The sequence below is a fragment of the Octodon degus genome, unplaced genomic scaffold (genome assembly GCF_000260255.1).
Source record: "Octodon degus isolate 3935 unplaced genomic scaffold, OctDeg1.0 scaffold00002, whole genome shotgun sequence".
NCBI lineage: Eukaryota > Metazoa > Chordata > Mammalia > Rodentia > Octodontidae > Octodon > Octodon degus.
The window spans coordinates 28,239,205-28,254,912 of NW_004524578.1; the positions used below are offsets into that span (position 1 = coordinate 28,239,205).

The following is a 15,708-nucleotide window of genomic DNA, read 5'->3' on the forward strand; positions in this document are numbered from 1 at the left end:
GTGTGGCCAGCTCAGCCCACCAGGGGGCAGGGCTGGCTGGCATGTGGTGCTGGGGGATTGAACTGCGGTCCCTGTGATTTGCTAAGCTTGTTCTAAGTAGGTGCTTTAGACCACTGAGCCATCTCACCAGCCCTTCTGTCCCTTTTTGATTATCAGCACTATTAAGAAACCACTCTGCAACAGAAAGGAATAGTTGAGGTGGGGGAATAGCACCAAAAAACAAAACAAAACAAAACAAAACAAAAAGAAGAAAGAAAGAAACAATGAAAGGGGCCGGGGAGATGGTTGGGGCCAGGGAGATGGCTCAGTGGAATAAGCGCTTCCCTGGCAAGTGTAAGGGCCTGCGTTCAATCCCCGGTTCCGCTAAAAAAAAACAAAAACAAACAATGAAAGATGTGTTCCTCATTGACCTTCCCAGTTTTGTTGGCTAGCCTTGCCTCACAGGTACCCTAGCACACAACTTCTGTACTTTCTTTACGCTCACTTGGTCTAATAGGCTGCTGCATACACTGTACCAGCCCTACTAGACTGCAGAAACCTTGTATGCAGAAATGCCCACATAGTTATAGTGCTAAATATGAGTCAGGCATGAGGGCACACCTTGCAGTCCCAACTATTGAAGAGCCTGAGGCTGGAGGATCACCAGTTTGATCACCAGCTTGAGCAACTTTTCAGACCTTATTGCAAACCTAAAAAATAAGGGCTGGCCAAATAGCTCAGTGAATGAAAGCGCCTGCAAGCAGGCGCAGGGGCCAGAGGTTCAATCCCCAGGCCTGCTGTGCGGGCCCTGTCCCCAGGGCGTGCTGAGAGGGCAGTTGAGACTGGGTGTGGTGGCGTGCGCCTGTAACCCCAGCTCTTGGGAGGCTGTAAACAGGTGGATCACTACGAGTCCGATCTAGAGACCCTGAACACGCTGTAAATCTTTCCCTAACATGCAAAAAAAAAAAAACAAAAAAAACACAAAGAGCTAGGGATGTAGCTCACTTGTTCACTAGATTCAATTCCTAGTATTAGAGGTGGAGCAGGAGAACATTTGAGCAGAGAAAACTAAAGTGGTTTCCAAATGTACACATGATTAGTCTTTTGGACAAAAGGCAACCATAACTGTTTTATAGTGTTTCTTATAAATGGGCAGCAGTGTTGAGCTTTTGGCATTAACTTCCCTACAATGGGCTTTATGTAGTATAATGAGAGGTCATAGAAGAGGAAATGGGTATTCATTTGGATATCATCTGTGAAAGAAACTGCAATTTCTAAGAATGGGGAAATTTGCTTCATGGCATCTTGGAGTTTCTTCTCCATTCTTAAAAGTTATAATTCCTCTTACCGATGATGCTTACAACATGCCGTGCCAGGGAAAATTACGTTGTTTTCTGTTTCTCCCTGATATTGAGGCTGTAAATTCAAGGACTTTGATTACCAAGCACCTAGAGAGTGATGGGGAGTGGCACACTTTAGGATAGATATTAATCATTAAAAGAAAACTGGATATCTTTGTGGTTGTTAAAAACATCTAGTTGATTAAAAAAAAAAACCATCTGGTTGGAAGCCATTTTGGTTTAGAAATTTCATTTCAAGGGCTGGTGAGATGGCTCAGTGGTCTAAAGCACCTACTTAGAACAAGCTTGGCAAAAGCACAGGGACCACGGTTCAATCCCCCAGTACCACATGCCAGCCAGCCCCACCCCCTGGTGGGCTGAGCCGGCCACACACACACACACACACACACACACACACACAATAAATAAATAAATAAATAAATAAATAAATAAAAAATTTCATTTCGATTTTTTATTTTGTTCTGCCAACCCCATCTCCTTCATGAAGCCTGCAGAAATCTGCAGAATAGGACTTTCTTTTTTTTTCAGTACCAGGGATTGAACTCCGAACCCTGAGCTTGCCAGGCAAGTGCTTATTCTACTGAGCTATCTCCCCAGCCCCTAAAGTAGGACTAAGGTTCCAAGTATAAATTGCAGCTTCTGGCAGTTCTCAATTTTCATGCACAGGCAATGAACTCATTTACAAATAAAGTTCTTGTGTTTTTGATGTTACTTTTTTCCTATCCTGGATATAATGACTTGTACCCAGTATGGATGAGATAGAAGGTAGATAGATACCTGGAAGAGTTGGAATATAGTAATTCTCATGAGATTTATTATTTACTTTTGTTTTGGTTGGCAGGAATATATGGTTTACAGGAAACATACCTACATGAGGCTTGATGGCTCATCCAAGATCTCAGAGAGGCGGGACATGGTTGCTGATTTTCAAAACAGGTAACATGTAATAGAAATTACAAATTTTTTATTTTTCTCTAGTACTTGAAATGGCGAGTGTAAAAGAAATGCCAGGGAGCCGGGGAGATAGCTCAGTAAAATAAGTGCTTACCTGGTAAACTCCCTGGTTCCTCAAAAAAATATATAATACGAAAAAAAATGAAAGAAATGCCAGTACATCTTAGTTGGTTAAGAAATTACAATATAGTGTTTAATGTCTTAAGAATGATTCAGTTCTGTGTGTCTATAAGAGAGAATATACCTAATCATTTTATGGATGGTTTTTTTTGCAGTCCTGGAGATTGAACTGTGGACATTTGCACTGAACTGCACCCCTCCCAGCCCTGTTCTTAATTTTTGAGAGGGAATATTGCTAAATTGCCTCAGTTGGCCTTGAACTTGGTGATCTTCCTGTCTCAGCCTTGCATGTACCACTACCCCTGACTCATTTTTGTGTTTTAAGTATGCTTTCTTACTACCTTGGTTCCTATTTTGGGGGGCAACAAATGTATGTCTGACTATGCACAAAGATCCTTCTCAGTGGGCTATGTATATGTGGAAAAATGTTCACAAGATTATATTCCTAATATGTTAATAGTAGGCATCTCCAGGTGTTGTCTCAGAGCTGATTTTTAATTTGTCTTGGCACTTCATTTTGCATAAGTTTAAGGAAAAATACTTCCTTTTTCTTGCTTTTCACATTGTGGCAGTACCGTACAGTATGACAAATTGTACAAAAGTGTAGTCTGTTTAGCCAGTGGCTCTGTCACAATACCTCTCCCACTTGCTAATGAGCCTATGAAATTTCAAATAGTGCTTGCTGAGTGCTGATGGCTTACAGGGCCATAATTATCCTGAGTGGTGCTTCTCATTGTAGTAAGCAGAGTCTGATTACTGCTCTCTCCAAGGAAAAAGCCACGCTCTCCTGTGGACATGTCTGCTGCACTACACCCTTAATTTTCTTAGAACTGGAGAACTGAAGAATAAAATAGATGTCTGGTAATGAGAATGGTTTTGACTTTCTAGCCTTTAATTGCGTGGCTTGGTAATTAATATTTAACTTTATAATTTGCAGGAAGCAAATTGATACATATAGCCACTTATGTTTGTGTTGCTATTTTTCATTTCTTTCATTTCAGTTTTAAAGCATGGTTTTAACTCAGATATAAAATAAGTTAGCATAAAACACATCCTTAGTTCAACCTAGGCACCTTCTGGCTGAGAAACTTTGCTATTGTGCTGTTCTTTACAATAAAGCACAAGTAAGGAGAGACATCCTGATGTTTTGATTTAGTGTATACAGAAGCCAGTAACTCCTAAAATAAAACTATATACCAGGATTCCAGGCGACTATTCAGCCAACAACGGAAGGGAAGATCCACTTTGACCTACTTCAGTTTGTTACCTTGGAGGAACTGTGGAGATAGTCTAACTTAATTTCTCACCTACAGAAGCCATCAGCAGATTCTACAATTAGTTATTTGAAACATGTGTAAGTGTAGCAGTGCCTCTTAGCCCTGTTATGGTAAAAAGAGAGGAAAAAAGCATTTTCCAGGTGATCATGTTCTCTTGATTTTGAAATCACTGCAGTACTTTGTATCATATTCATGCCTACTCCAACCACAGAGCTCTGACAAGAATCTGATGTTGTGTATACTGTGTATGATATGTTCCCTAGAGTGCTTGTATGTATTTTCTCCCGTCAGGCTAGCACATCTATAATGTGTGCGCATTGATATGAGGTAGCATGCACTATGTGTTAAGAGAAAAGTCATAACTTAGTATACATTTCATCTAGTACTGTTTTAATTTCTTGAGAAAATAGGATTTTTGAAAACGGTATTAGATCTACTTAATAAAAATCTTATTTGCATGAGTTTTTGTAAGGAACTTTATTTGAGCCTCTAAACCCTTCAACAGAGAATTACTTAGAGGCAGTTTATATAGAATCATCATGTAGCTAGCCATCATTCTCATCCTATATCTACAGTTATAAAGTTGGTTTCTTGGGCCGTTGAGATAGCTCAGTGGACTAAGCACCTGCTTTGGCAAGCACGGGGACCAGGGGTTTGATCCCTGGTTCTGCATGCTGCCCTGGACCTGCCCCTGGGGTACGCTGAGCCAGTGAATGAGTCTGAGCACAGTGGTTCTCGCCTGTAATCCCAGTGCTGGGGAGGCTCAAAACAGGAGGATCACTAAGAGTCTGAGCTGCATAGTGAGACCCTGTACCAAATACATAAAAATGAAAAAAAAAAAAAAAAGCTGATTTCTTAGAAGTTAAGATTATGGCTAATATGGCTAAGAAGTCATCTATTTCTGATGTGTGTTTCTAAATTGTGCCTACACTAACCAGAATATTAAGCTGACCCCTCCAAATGGGAAAAAGTTCTCAGCTTATAAATTTAAGTTACTGAGATCAGCATGGTGGCGCATGCCTATAATCCCAGTGCTGAGGAAGCTGAAAACAGGAATATCACTGTGAGTATGAGCTGCATAGTGAGACACTGTACCAAAAACATAATACATAATTAATTTGAGTGCCTAAAAGACAGGTGTTTGGGCAAATAGACATGACTTGCTAAATATGATTATGATTATTATTATTATTATTAGTGAAAAACATCAAAAGAAAAAATGTAGAAAGTCCTGTGACTCAAAGGTCAGCCAGAGTAAACAAGCACTCCTATTAAGAGCCATTTACGTTCCCTTCATACAAGATTTATTTATAAGGGATCCTTCCAGGAAAAAGTCTGACTGAGACTAAAGACTGTAGCCAGGATGTCCTGGCCAGGCAGTGTTCAGAACATGTGACCAGGGCGCAATCCTAGAAGCCATTCACTAGGTCTTTGCTCTAGGTCTTTACTTTCCTCTTCCTACCCCATTACCTTTAATAGGTGGATCCCTACTCAACCCACTGACCACTAGGGTGTCCTTTTGGACATGAGGAAAGACATGAGGAAAAGTGGCTGTAGCATTGATTTTTCTCTCTTGGCTAAGAGTGAGATAGATGTCCAGTGTCGTCTTTCATTCTGGCTCTTTTTCCATCATTCAACAAACTTGTACTGCAGTCTGTTCATGCCTAGCACTATTTATGTACTGTGGTACAAAAAGGCTTCAGTAGATCCTTAAGAGAGAACATGTCTTTATTGCATGATTTCCTAAGACCCCTTTATAGGCCCTGAAGCCTGATCTCTTCCACCTGTTCCCAGGGACAATGTGAGATTCCTTTTCAGTCCCTAGAGGGCACCCTAACCACCCTGTTGGCCATCCAGGATTTTGTTTTCTTTTTTTTTTTAAATTTTATGTGTGTGTGTGTGTGTGTGTGTGTGTGTGTGTGTGGCCAGCTTAGCCCACGGGGGGGCGGGGCTGGCTGGCATGTGGTGCTGGGGGATTGAACCGTGGTCCCTGTGCTTTGCTAGGCTTGTTCTAAGTAGGTGCTTTAGACCACTGAGCCATCTCACCAGCCCGTTTTCTTCTCTTTAATCAGAGATGTCAAAAACATTAACTTGCATTATCAATACTGGCTACATTGGGCCGGGGAGAGAGCTCAGCTGAATAAAAATGCTTGCCTGGCAAGCGCAAGGCTCTGAGTTCAATCCCCGGTGCTGCAAAAAAAAAAAAAGGAAATTATAATACTGGCTATATTGAGTAGGAAGGAAGTTCTCAGCAGTTGTATTGAGATGTTTTTGTTTATAAATAATCTAGCAGTATAATCCAGGATGAAAATAATTTCCTTAATTAAAAACCCAAGATTTCTATAATCCTTAATTTCTGATTTTTTTTCTCTTAATTTATGCTTTCACTGGTGTTTGTTTGTTTGTTTTGGTGGAACCAGGGATTGAACTCCGATCCTTGTGTTTGCCAGTCACGCATTTATCCTACTGAGCCATCTCCCCGGCCCCATCACTGGTGTTGTTTTTGTTTTTATTTTCTACATATAGTCCCAGTTTGTAAGTGATTACCACATCTTGGGACTAAGCTCTTGGGCTGTCTAGATTGTGGAAATGGCCTATCTTCTGCTGCTACCTGATCTTTTGTTCTACTTCCCAGGTACCTTGCATTTCCCTGTATTCCATATCTCTTTACCTCACCTATGCCTACACTGTGCTCAGACAATGGACTTTCTTAGAATTATTAAAAAATTCTTGTGCTGGGGATATAACAGTGGTGTGAGCACTTGCCTGGCAAATGCAAGGTCCTGAATTTGATTCCAGGTACCAAAAAAAAATTTCTTTGTGAGCTGAGTGTGGTGGTCCATGCCTCTAATCCCAGCACATGAGGGACTAAGCCAGGGGATTCATTGTTGGAGGCCAGTTGGCCACATAGCGAGACCCTGTCTCAATTTCTTTTGACCTGTGACATCTTCATCAGCTCTCATATAGCTACTATAGAAACCTCTAAACCACTGCCTCAGTATCCACCAGAGCAGAAGATAATGTATAGGAAGGGAGGGATGGGGGAAGAAAGGGAGAGACACACTGACTGACTGACTGACTGACTGACTGACTGACTGACTAGAGATTAAACCCAAGAAGCACTGAGCTACATCCTCAGCTACCCCCTCCCTTTTTCTTTCTTAGAAATTGTTTTATTTTTCATCAGCCTCATTCCCATTTCGCTTAAGTGTTGGCAGAACAGCTCAAGACCACTCGGTGGTGGTTCCTACCCACTCAGTGGCCTACGCAGTGGGGGCTGCAGACCAATCTTCTGCGGCTGGCCAAGCACTCCAGTCTTCAGTAGGAAACTACTGAATGGGCACAGAGGACACCTGCACGCCCTTGGACCAGTCTGCGACCTCAGGCTGAGTAGCTGTGAACTCTGGAGCTGGTGCAGTCCATTCCCCCTGAAGTTCCTCCTTAGTCATAGCCTTTTCAGCAACAACCTGTTCTTCTTTTTAAATCTCTTCAGGATCCCAGTAGAAGTAGAGATCAGGTACAACTTCCCATGGGTGTTCACAGGAAATGGTGCCATGCATGCACAGCACTTCCCGGGCCAGCATCCACCACATCAGACTCACAGAGTGAGCTCCCTTATTGTTGCACGGGATGGCAATGTCCACATAGCGCAGAGGAGAATCTGTGTTGCGCAGAGCAGTGGTTGGCAGATTGATGTAGATGCCTCCGTTTGGGGCTGGTGGTCTGCTCTGGGGTCAGTAACCACTAGAAGACGTGGCCCTCAGAAGGCTCCCTGGATCTGGTTAGTGAAGGTTCCAGGAGTGAAGCGGCCAGCAATAGGAGTAGCTCCAGTGGCAGCAGCAAACTTTAGCACAGCCCACTGGCCAGTGTTTCTAGAGGATATGATGCTGACAGCAGGGTTTTCAATGGCCACTATGGCTGGAGCTGCCAGGAGGAGCTTCTCCCAAGTCCGCTTTAGATTTATGATATAGATTCCATCACTTTTCCTTTTATAGATATACTTCTCCATCTGGAAATCTAGGTTGGTGCCACTTAAGTGGGTTCCTGCAGCAAGGAACTTGAGGACGACATCCTCCTTCATTTGCAGGACATCAGGGGCTCCGGATATTGTGAAGTTTCCCTTTAAGTTAGGATGGGAATCAAGAACAACGCTATATGGATCCCTGCCTGGGCAGTACAGAAAGCTCAGCTACCCCTTTTAAAATTCTATTTTGAGACAGGATCTTACTAAATCCCTCAAGATGACCTCAAACTTAATATTCCCCAGTGTCACTATCTTGAGTAGCTGAGACTACAGGCATACAACACCCATGTCTGGCATCGTCTTTTTGAAACAGGGCCAGTTCAGACTGGCTTTGAGCTCACTTTGTAGCCTAGGCTTGTCTCAAACTCACAACAGCCCTCTTGTCTCAGCCTTCTGAGTATTGAGATTACAATGTGTGCTACCACCACACCCAGCAGAAAGCTCCATTTTTATTTTAAGCCCTATTGTGGTCAGATACCCTCCTGTGACTTTTGCAATTTCATACTTCTATTTTACATATCCCGTGTCTATAGGAAAACTTGTTTATGAACTGGCAGGTGCACTTTTTATTTGCCCTTTTTGATTTAATCATAAAAGATGACATCTTATAAATATAGTAAAATTATCAAATATTCAATTCATGATGGCTAGGGATGGTGGCACATGCCCTTAATCTTTGCACTCTGGATGCTGAGGCAGGAGGATCACTACAAGTTTGAGGCCAGCATGGCATACATAATGAGCTCAAGACCAGCTTGAACCTTGTCTCAAACAAAAACATTATGAAGTTACTTATGTTTGGGCTCCGGCCAAATAGCTCAGCGGATTAAAGCGCCTGCAAGCAGGCACAGGGGCCAGGGGTTCAATCCCCAGGCCTGCCATGCCGGCCCTGCTCCTGGGGTGCCCTGAGACGGCAATCGAGATTGGGCATGGTGGCGTGTGCCTGTAATCCCAGCACTTGGGAGACTGTAAACAGGAGAATCACTAAGTCTGATCTAGTAGTGAGACCCTGAACACCCTGAAGACCTTTCCCTAAAATACAGGGAAAAAAAATTAATGACAAGGCAAATGTGGTGGTACATGCATTTAATTACAGCTACTCAAGAGGCTAAGATAGGATGATTATAAGTTTAAACCCAGTCTCATCAATTTAGCAGTTTAGCACGACTCTGTCTCAAAAAAATAAAAAGGGTTGAGAATGTAGGTAGGAATCAAGGCTCTGGGTTCAATCCCCAGTACTACTAGATGGATGGATGGATGGATGGATGGATGGATGGATGGATGGATGGATGGAAGAAGGTTACTGCAAAAATGGTGATTATGATTAAACAGTATGTTTAATTCAGAACAGTTCCCTCACTGACATTCAAGTTTGATGATGCTGTGTCATCAGTTAGTCCCTTTGATTGTAGTCAAAGTATCCTGATTTTATAGTTCAGGAAACAGTTTATCAGTCAAGTGTCTTTACTAGGAAAGAATTACCTGAAAGGATAGAATAACCTGATGCTTCCCTCCAAAACCCACTAAAATCTTACCTTTTAATTTATTCACCAAGTGCAAAATCCAAAACTTTACACTTGGGGAATAAATTACAAGATAAGATTGTAATTTACTGCTGGGGGAGCTGAGAAATAGCTTGGTAGTCTAAGCACCTGCCTGGCAAGGGCAAGGACTTGAGTTCGATCACCTGTATCACATGCTATGCTGATCCCAGAACCCCAGGGCCTTGCTGTGCCAGCCACCGAAACTAGGTGTGGTGGCACACACCTGTAATCCCAGCTCTGGGGAGTCTGAACTGTATAATAAGACCTTGTACCAAGTAAATAAGTTAATAAATTAATATATAAATAAATTTTTTGAAAGATGTCTGCTGGGCATGATGGCACACCCCTGTAATCCCAGCACTTGGGAGCCTGAGGTAGAATTGCTGCAAATATAAGGCCTGCCTGGGCTACAAAGTGAACTGCATAGTGAAACCCTGTCTCAAAGATGGAGCCGGAGAGATGGCTCAGTGGAATAAGTGCTTCCCTGGCAAGCGCAAGGGCCTGAGTTCAATCCCTGATTCCGCCAAAAAAATCAAAGAGACAAAAAATAAAATTTTACTAAATGATACTTAGCCCTTATGACTATGACACACTAGAATATTTTCTGCTCTACTTTATTTTTGTTTTAATTTTGTTAATGCTGTCCATATCTGCCAAGCTGATTTTATGACCTTCAATTTAACACTGATCTGAATGAATTCCTACTTGTATTCCTTCCTGTAGACATGAAAAAAGCAGATTAAGGTTTGGTTTAGAGTATTATTCACTAGTATGATATAGTTTTACTCTTGGATACTTGCTGGAAAATAACAGGGCAGGAACATGAGAATGCAAGATAATCTTAAAATATATTTTTTGCTGTCTGCAAGAGCTATACTACAGCTAAGCTACTGTTAATTTATGAGATAAATCTTATAGTCAGAAGCTATTTTTTGTGGTCTTGCATGGGCTTTGTTCCTGGAAAATACTGTGTTCATTAAATATTTGTTGCCAGGATGTATGACAGTGGCAACTACTGGTTTATTTGTAAGTATAAATTTCTTTAAAAGGAAAGTGCTTGCCTAGCTGGTGTGAGGCTTTGAGTTTGACCCACACACACACACACACACACACACAAAAGGACTCAGGATGCAAGCATAAACAGAAAATATCTATTTTTTTGTAAGAGCTGTATAATACTAACATTCATGTAAAAATACTTTAATTTCATCCTATCATTATGATTTAATCTTTAATACATAGAAGTCATAGGTTGGGTCTTTGTCTCTGACCTCAGGTTATTTTTCTGGACCTCACTTTCTTCATCTTATTTGTTTGTTTGTCTTTGAGACAGTTTCGATATAGTTTGGGGTGGCCTTGAACTCTGTCTTACTTACTCTTCTCTCATTGCTGGGACAAATACCCGACACCCAAACTGAAGGAAGAAAAGGTTTATTTAGCTCACGGTAACTGGAGGTTTCAGTCCATACTCAGCTAGCTCCAAGGCAGCCTGGCACATGGCAGAGAGCAACCTTTCATGGTGGGGGCAAAGAGCAAGGGAGTAGCAGCAGCAGCTCTAGCAACTAGCTTCTCTTCCTGCCTTACATTGAAATGCATCCACACCCACAATAATCACAAACTCCAGAAGCTACCCCAAGACTACATGAGACTTTGGGGGGACAACTATACACAAAACGTAACAAACTCATTATGTAACTGAACTCACTGTATAGGCTAGCCTCAAACCCAAGTCAATAGTCCTTCCTCAGCCTCCTAAGTACTGCAGTTATGAGTGTGCACCACCATGGCCAGCTTTCATCTTAAAATAACTGTTTTGGAATAATAATCATTAGTTACCAAACTATATTATTGGAATTCATTATTCTCAAGGGAGGCACTAGGAAATACTGATTTATTTGACTTCTGTATGTGAATTTAAAATGGTTTGACTTCATTAAAAATATGACTGTCAGGTGTGGTGGTGCACACCTATAATCCTAGTACTCAAAGTTGGGCTGAACTACTTAGCAAGACCCTATCTTAAGCTGGGTATGGTGGCACACAGCTGTAATCACAGCACTTGGGAAGATGAGACAGATGGACATCCTTGTACCAGATCTGAGAGTAAAAGATTTCAGTTTTTCCCCATTTAAAATTAGGTTAGCAGTTGGGTTGTGTGTTTGAGACCAATCTTGGCTATGGAGTGAGTTCAAGACCAACCTGAACTGCACAGTGAGACCCTCAAAAAGACCCTGTTGGGGCTGGTGAGATGGCTCAGTGGTCTAAAGCACCTACTTAGAACAAGCTTAGCAAAACACTTGGACCATGGTTCAATCCTCCAGCACCACATGCCAGCCAGCACCGCCCCCTGGTGGGGCTGAGCTGGACACACACACAAAAATAAATAAATTAAATAAATAAATAAATTAAAAAAAAAAAAAAAAAAAAGACCCTGTCTTTAAAATCCTAAATGAATGAATAAGTGGTTATCAGTATGAATAGAAGTCTATCCCATGGTGACGTTTTTCTCATATTTATTACATGTTGGTCGCTGTGCCTATCAGTCAAGTACTAATGGGCAGCAAAATTTCTATGCAGAATTGAAGATGTTTTCCATCATCTGGTTTTAGTGACAGAGCTGCTGTGTAGTTTTTCAAGGTAATATCAGTAGGCCTAGGTAACCTCCAAAAGACTTTGTAGTCTTAGACTTGATGTTCTGTAAACAGAGATCTCTCTTTTGCCATATTCCATTTCCCCTGTTTAGTTTTCCCCTTAACATTTCCCTCCCTTTTCTGCAGGAATGACATCTTTGTGTTCCTGTTAAGTACACGAGCTGGAGGACTGGGTATCAATCTCACAGCTGCAGATACAGTAAGTAATGAGAGCACATGCTCCCAATGCATAACACTTACATAACAGGTTTCTATTGTAAATATGTCACTCATAGAGCGTTTAGCTTTCCTTTTGAACTTTCCTGTGTTTTGTTTTGTTTTGCTTGTGTGGTACTGGGGAATGAACCCAGGACTTTCCTACTGAGCTACATCCCCAGCCCTTTTTTTTATTTTTTATTTACACATTCTCACCATTATTAAATTGGCCCAGCTAGGCTCAAACTTGCAGTCCTCCTGTCTCAATCTCCCAGAAAGATGAGATTATAGCCATATGCCACTATGCCCAGCTAAAATTTTGAGACACATCTCACTAAATTGCCCAGGAGATCTTCTTCCTTTTTTCCCAAGCAAGAGGAATTATAGGCTTGTGCCACAACAGCCAGCTCACTTTTTCTCTTTATTAACTACTTTGCCATTGAACTGCCTGCCTTCAAGATAAACAGATTCTGTAATATTAATATCACTAAAGGATTCAGATTTCCCTTCCTTGCTGTTTACACCTCATCAGCCAGTTAACCAGATGGGCCAGGGCTTCAGGGTTTGAGGACCCCTAGAAGCACAGCTGAGTACATGTATGTCATAAAGCACTGTCATCTGATGGGAAGACTGTCAATGAGGAGAGGTATTTTGGCTTCTCTTGTGTGATGGCTCATGACATTATCAGACAGTGTAAATTTAACCCTTGTCCTTGCTTTTCTTGATTCTCTAATCTTTTATTAAGCATTTCCATATAATCCCAGTGTAGTCACACTCTCAGTGTTGTGAGAATGAGGTTCATTTCTTCCTCCTGAAGCTGATCTTTTGGGCTCCAGTCTCAGGCCTCAACCCCGTACCTGCTAGTCCATATCCATTCTTCGTTGTGCTCTTATGCTATTAGTTTATACCCATCTTTAGTAACCCTTTTACTCCTTTACTTAAAACTTTTCAGAAACTGTCCGTCCATTATATATAAGATAAAATTTAAGTTCCCTTATAGGTATACAAGGCTCTATTTGGGGGGGCGGTTAGGTTGGATTTGGTTTGGTTTGATTTGGTTGAGACAGGGTCTCACTTTGTAGTCTAGACTGGCCTTGAATATACATAATCCTGCCTCAGCCTGCTTAGTAGTAGGATTAGAGGTGTGGACCGGCACTCCCAATTACGTACAGACTCTTCATTATGAGCTTTCTGCCTCTACTTTTGCAGCCTAATTGTTGGGCCACATTCCTTTCCAAAATTCATGTTCCAGAATATAAATGATCTTTTGAACTTCCATGCCAATTGCACAGATGTAGTCTGTCTTCCCTCAGCCTCAGTTGTGTTCCTATGAGCCACAACTTCTACCTGGTAAACTTTGTTTGCTTTCTCTACTCAAGTTATCATAATATGTTGTAATTATTGTACACACTAGACTTTGACCACAGCATGGAAACAAGTCATATTTCTACTGTGCAGACCAGTTCCTTCATTTGTTCATTTATTCATCCATTCAGCACATATATAATGACCATCATCCAAAGCCTAGCACTGTTTTAGGCACTAGAAATTCAGCATACAACAAAATGATTTTTTTAACAAAATATTTGTAAAATAAATTTGTTTCTGTCCTCTCAATTACTGGAAATTATATTTCTATACTTATACTATATTTCTTTTACTTTTTTTTTTAATTATTTATTTTTATTTATTACATTTAGTTATTGTGTGTGTGGCCAGCTCAGCCCACCAGGGGGTGGGGCTGGCTGGCATGTGGTGCTGGGGGATTGAACCGCAGTCCCTGTGCTTTGCCAAGCTTGTTTCAAGTAGGTGCTTTAGACCACTGAGCCATCTCTCCAGCCCCTATTTCTTTTACTTTTATCTCCCACTCCTACCCTACTAGAAATTACAGATTTCTAGAACTTATGCTTAATATAGTATAAGCAGAATTTAAAGGCCCAATATGAATATCATGAAAAAGAATACAGCAGGTAAGGAGTGGTAGGATGGTCCAGGTTGTTGTTTTATATAGATTGGTACAGCTTCTCTGGTAAGATGACATTTGAGGAAAAATCTGAAAAAAAAAAAAAAAAGAAAAGCAAGTTAGAGTATCTTATCTGGCAGAAAGAAGTGCATTCCAGGCTGAGGAATAAATAGAAGCCTGAGGGTGAGAACATGCTTGGCTTAATCACAGAACAGTAAGGAGCCCAGAACAAGTACAGTCAGTGATGGGGAGAGTAATCGGAGACAGGTGTCCCAGAAGCAGATCCTGCAGGGCTCAGTAAACCACAGTGAAGACTTTTAGCTTGGCATGGTGGTACACGCCAAGTCTCATAAATAAAAGACTTTTGAGATAGGGTAGCTTCTGGGAATGGTCTTAGAATTTGATTGGGGGAATAACATGATTGAGCTTTGGTTTGGTTTGGTCTTCGAGACAGAATCAGGGTCTCACTGAATTGCCCACACTGGTGTCAAAAGTTAAAGGTTCAAGTTCCCTTGTGGCTCATCCTCCCAAATGCTAGAACTAGTCTCATACCACCACACCTGCTTAGCTTAAATGTTAAATATGTCCCTTCAGACCTTTGTTGCAGGTGTGGGGTAGAGTGTGAAATGCTAGAAGAAAGGTAGAAGTGGGAAAATCAGAAGCATCAGGCATTAAATGGCATGTTGGGCAGGCAGCAGGATGAAAAATTTGGGTTGAAGATACCTTTTGGAATCATCAGATCATATACAATATTTAAGACTGTAAGGCTAGATGAGGTCACCTGGGAGACTTTGCATTAAGGGTTTTTTTTTTATTTGTTTGTTTTATGTTCCTGTCCTATCTTCCTTAATTCAGGTTTGTTCTACAGTTTCTAAAGAAATAGCTTCTCTAGTTGTTCATTTGAGCAATAGTCAAAAAGATAAACAAATTGGTTGGTTGGTTGGTTGGTTGGTTGGTTGGTTGGTTGGTTGGCTGGCTGGGTGGGTGGCTGGCTGGTTTGAGAAAGTGTCTTGTTAAATATTTAGCATTTTGTTTTATTTTTGAGACAGGGTCATGCTATGTAGCTCAGGCAGGCTAGCCTTGAACATAGGAACTCTCCTGCCTCAGCCTACTGAGTGCTGAGATTATTGGTTTATACCACTACACCCAGCTAGGTAGGCTTGCTTTTTTTTTTTTTTTTTTTTTCTCAAACTTGAGACCTTGTGCTTGCCAGGCAGGCACTTATGCCACTGAGCTATCTCCCCAGGTTGGCTTTTGAACTCACTACTTAGCCACCTCACCTGTCTGGCAGACAAACAGATCTGGAGGTGGTCTTCGTTATTACAAGGGTAGTTTACTGTGTGGGAATGAGAAACTCCTCCCAGCCACAAAGAACCAAAATAGACCTAGACCGCTAACCCTAGAGGAATAGAAGTTAAGAATTCTATTTTGGTTCTGCAGATGGCAACCGGCTCTTTGTGCTCTTAAGTTCTAAATTCCAAAATTTATATTTTAGTATAATTTGAAATTCACTTATAAATTAGAAGGTCCAGCAATATTTCTTAGAAAAATGGGACAGTAAGGTTAAAATTAATTTTTAAGCTATGTTTTAATTTGTGTGAATTCAAGTTAATACCGTGTGTGAGAGAGAGAGAGAGAGA

General features: G+C 41.3%; 1 protein-coding gene across 3 annotated transcripts in view; it reads left to right on the forward strand.

The window, feature by feature from the left end:
* The window catches only part of Ino80 (INO80 complex subunit), a 136,603-nt gene that overhangs the window by 106,525 nt on the left and 14,370 nt on the right, over positions 1 to 15,708 (forward strand). For all 3 annotated transcript variants that reach the window (XM_004623395.2, XM_023711425.1, XM_023711429.1), the window contains exons 28-29: positions 2,182 to 2,276; positions 12,037 to 12,109. In XM_004623395.2, coding sequence (XP_004623452.1) covers positions 2,182 to 2,276; positions 12,037 to 12,109 — 168 coding nt within the window. The remainder of the gene's footprint in view (positions 1 to 2,181; positions 2,277 to 12,036; positions 12,110 to 15,708) is intronic.